The 2388-nt window shown below is 38.3% G+C and overlaps 1 protein-coding gene across 2 annotated transcripts in view; it reads left to right on the forward strand.

Moving 5' to 3' along the window:
• LOC110416896 (Tetratricopeptide repeat (TPR)-like superfamily protein) overlaps window positions 1–2388 on the forward strand; it is a 10048-nt gene that overhangs the window by 238 nt on the left and 7422 nt on the right. Inside the window, exons 2-10 of one of the 2 annotated variants that reach the window (XM_021429026.2) lie at window positions 48–122; window positions 208–408; window positions 494–616; window positions 699–782; window positions 892–942; window positions 1256–1348; window positions 1873–2013; window positions 2104–2184; window positions 2357–2388. The exon at window positions 2357–2388 is cut by the window's right edge and continues 216 nt beyond it. In XM_021429026.2, coding sequence (XP_021284701.1) covers window positions 48–122; window positions 208–408; window positions 494–616; window positions 699–782; window positions 892–942; window positions 1256–1348; window positions 1873–2013; window positions 2104–2184; window positions 2357–2388 — 881 coding nt within the window. Of the gene's footprint in view, window positions 1–32; window positions 123–207; window positions 409–493; window positions 617–698; window positions 783–891; window positions 943–1255; window positions 1349–1872; window positions 2014–2103; window positions 2185–2356 lie in introns of those variants that run through there. The other variant, XM_089783675.1, reaches the window with a different exon arrangement.

The following is a 2388-nucleotide window of genomic DNA, read 5'->3' on the forward strand; positions in this document are numbered from 1 at the left end:
AAATCTTTACTTAATGGAGTTTAATCCTTTGAATGGATGATTTTCAGGAGGAAGAAGAAATAAGGCGGCTGGAGGAGTTGGTGGAAAGCAATCCAGATGACCCTTCCCTTCATTTTCAACTTGTAAAAATCATGGATTCATTTTCTGTTTGTTCTGACAATTTTGGTTGTAGTGAAGGATATGTGAAAATGCACATGTGAATTTCAGGGAGTATGCTTGTGGGAGACAGGCACAGGGAAAGAGAAAGCGGCAGAGCATTGGGTGATTTCCGCAAAACAAAACCCTAACAACGCAGCAGCCTTCAGGTACTTGGGCCATTACTACGCCACTGTTTCGGCTGATGTCCAGAGAGCGATCAAGTGTTACCAGAGAGCTCTATCCCTGCATCCTGATGATTCCGATGCTGGGGTGTGTTCGTTTTCTTCTTCTTCTAGCTCTTTCTGTTTTCTTTGATTGACAGTAAATATGAATACTGACTTGGTAAATATTGCAGGAAGCTTTGTGTGATTTGTTGGACCGACAAGGAAAGGAGACCTTGGAGCTTGCAATTTGCAAAGATGCTTCTCACAACTCTCCCAGGGCTTTCTGGGCTTTCCGCCGATTGGGTTTTCTCCAGGTTTTCTTTCTTCCTATGAAAGATTTAAAATCTTTTTTTCCTTTGCATCTTATTGTGCATCTGCATTCCTTGAATGGAGCAGGTGCATCAAAAGAAATGGTCTGAAGCTGTACAAAGCCTTCAACATGCTATTCGAGGTTATCCTACCTCTCCTGATTTGTGGGAAGTAAGTTTCTTCCCCTCTTCTCCGTATCATAGATTATACCCATTCTGTCTTCAAAATGCTTCTTGATTTTGCTTACCCTTTTCTCTATCTAATAACAATTGTCTTCTAGGCGCTTGGTCTTGCTTATCACCGTCTTGGCATGTTTACTGCCGCTATTAAGGTAATCCACTGTCCTTTCATCTTTTAAACTCATTCTGACCTTTTCTTTCCCCGTTTCCAGTTCAAGCAAAATACTCTTTTCAAGCTATTCAATATGTGATTCACATATCAAACACCAAATTGGGGCAACTAGACCTTAAACACGGATGCTCTTATCAGATAATGCTGCTACTTCTTGCGCCTAAATTGGGGAAACCAAATTGGAAAACACATATGAAAACAAACTGACTACTCCAAGGAATTCTTTCATAAATTAATCTTTATGAGTCCTATCTAATCATTAAGCAATTAACTTATTATGGAATTTATAACAGTCCTATGGGCGTGCGGTTGAATTGGAAGATACAAGAGTCTTTGCACTGGTTGAATGTGGAAACATCTTTTTGATGCTTGGTTCGTTTAGAAAGGTAATTTTTTTTTTTGGTTATATTTATCCTTGTCATTCACCTTATATCTTTTCTTTTTAATTTTATGTCAATTATGAGCATTGAACCCTCTCTGTTGAGATTTTAAGCTTATATCCATGTGATTGCATAGAGTGAAATTTAATCCAGCGGCATCATGTGAGACAGTATTTGGAAGACGTTTCATTGTTAGGTCTAGAAGATTATGCTTTGACAGCTGATATTTTTTTTTTCAGCTGAAATTAAGGAATGTAATTCAGTTTATTGATTGGCTCAGTCGGTCGTTCAACTACTGAGTCTAATGAAATCTCATGCAGTCTAATTGAATTCATTTATGTACCTCTATATTGGAAAATTATGCTGTGCAATCTCCTTGCATCAGATGTAGGGGTATTAAGTTGGGGTGCTCATGGAAATTAAGCCGTTCAATTTGACCAGTTGTAATTCTCTTTTATTATACTAGTCCTCATGCATGTTTTATGAAATCATGACCTTTGTGTGTGATTGTGTGGTCTTTGTTCATCAAGGGAATTGAGCAATTTCGGCAAGCACTGAAGATCTCGCGACAAAATCTGTCTGCACTCTATGGACTTGCTTCTGGGCTGCTTGGTCTGTCAAAAGAATGCATAAACTCAGGAGCATTTAGTTGGGGAGCTTCATTGTTAGAGGTTAGTCATATCTCAGTTTAATTAAATCACTTGCCACGTTTATGACAGCAAACGAGAAGCATATAATAGTTAGGTCCTGGATTGTTGCAGGATGCATGTAAAGTAGCAGAAATAAGCATCCAATTAGCTGGAAATTCATCATGTACTTGGAAGTTGCATGGTGATATTCAGGTAAATTATATACAATTTGGCCTTTAGATGCCCATTTTCCTTTGCTTTTTATTATATATTTTATTTTTGGGGTTGGGGTGATAATTCACCTCCATATGCACCATATTTGTTGGTAATCATATTCTTGTAACATGACTGATTCAATGGTGAGGGGTGTTTCCCTCTTGGCCAGCTTACATATGCACAAAGTTATCCATGGATGGA

The sequence above is a fragment of the Theobroma umbraticum genome, unplaced genomic scaffold, assembly GCF_002168275.2.
Source record: "Theobroma umbraticum cultivar Fairchild unplaced genomic scaffold, ASM216827v3 scaffold_51.0, whole genome shotgun sequence".
NCBI lineage: Eukaryota > Viridiplantae > Streptophyta > Magnoliopsida > Malvales > Malvaceae > Theobroma > Theobroma umbraticum.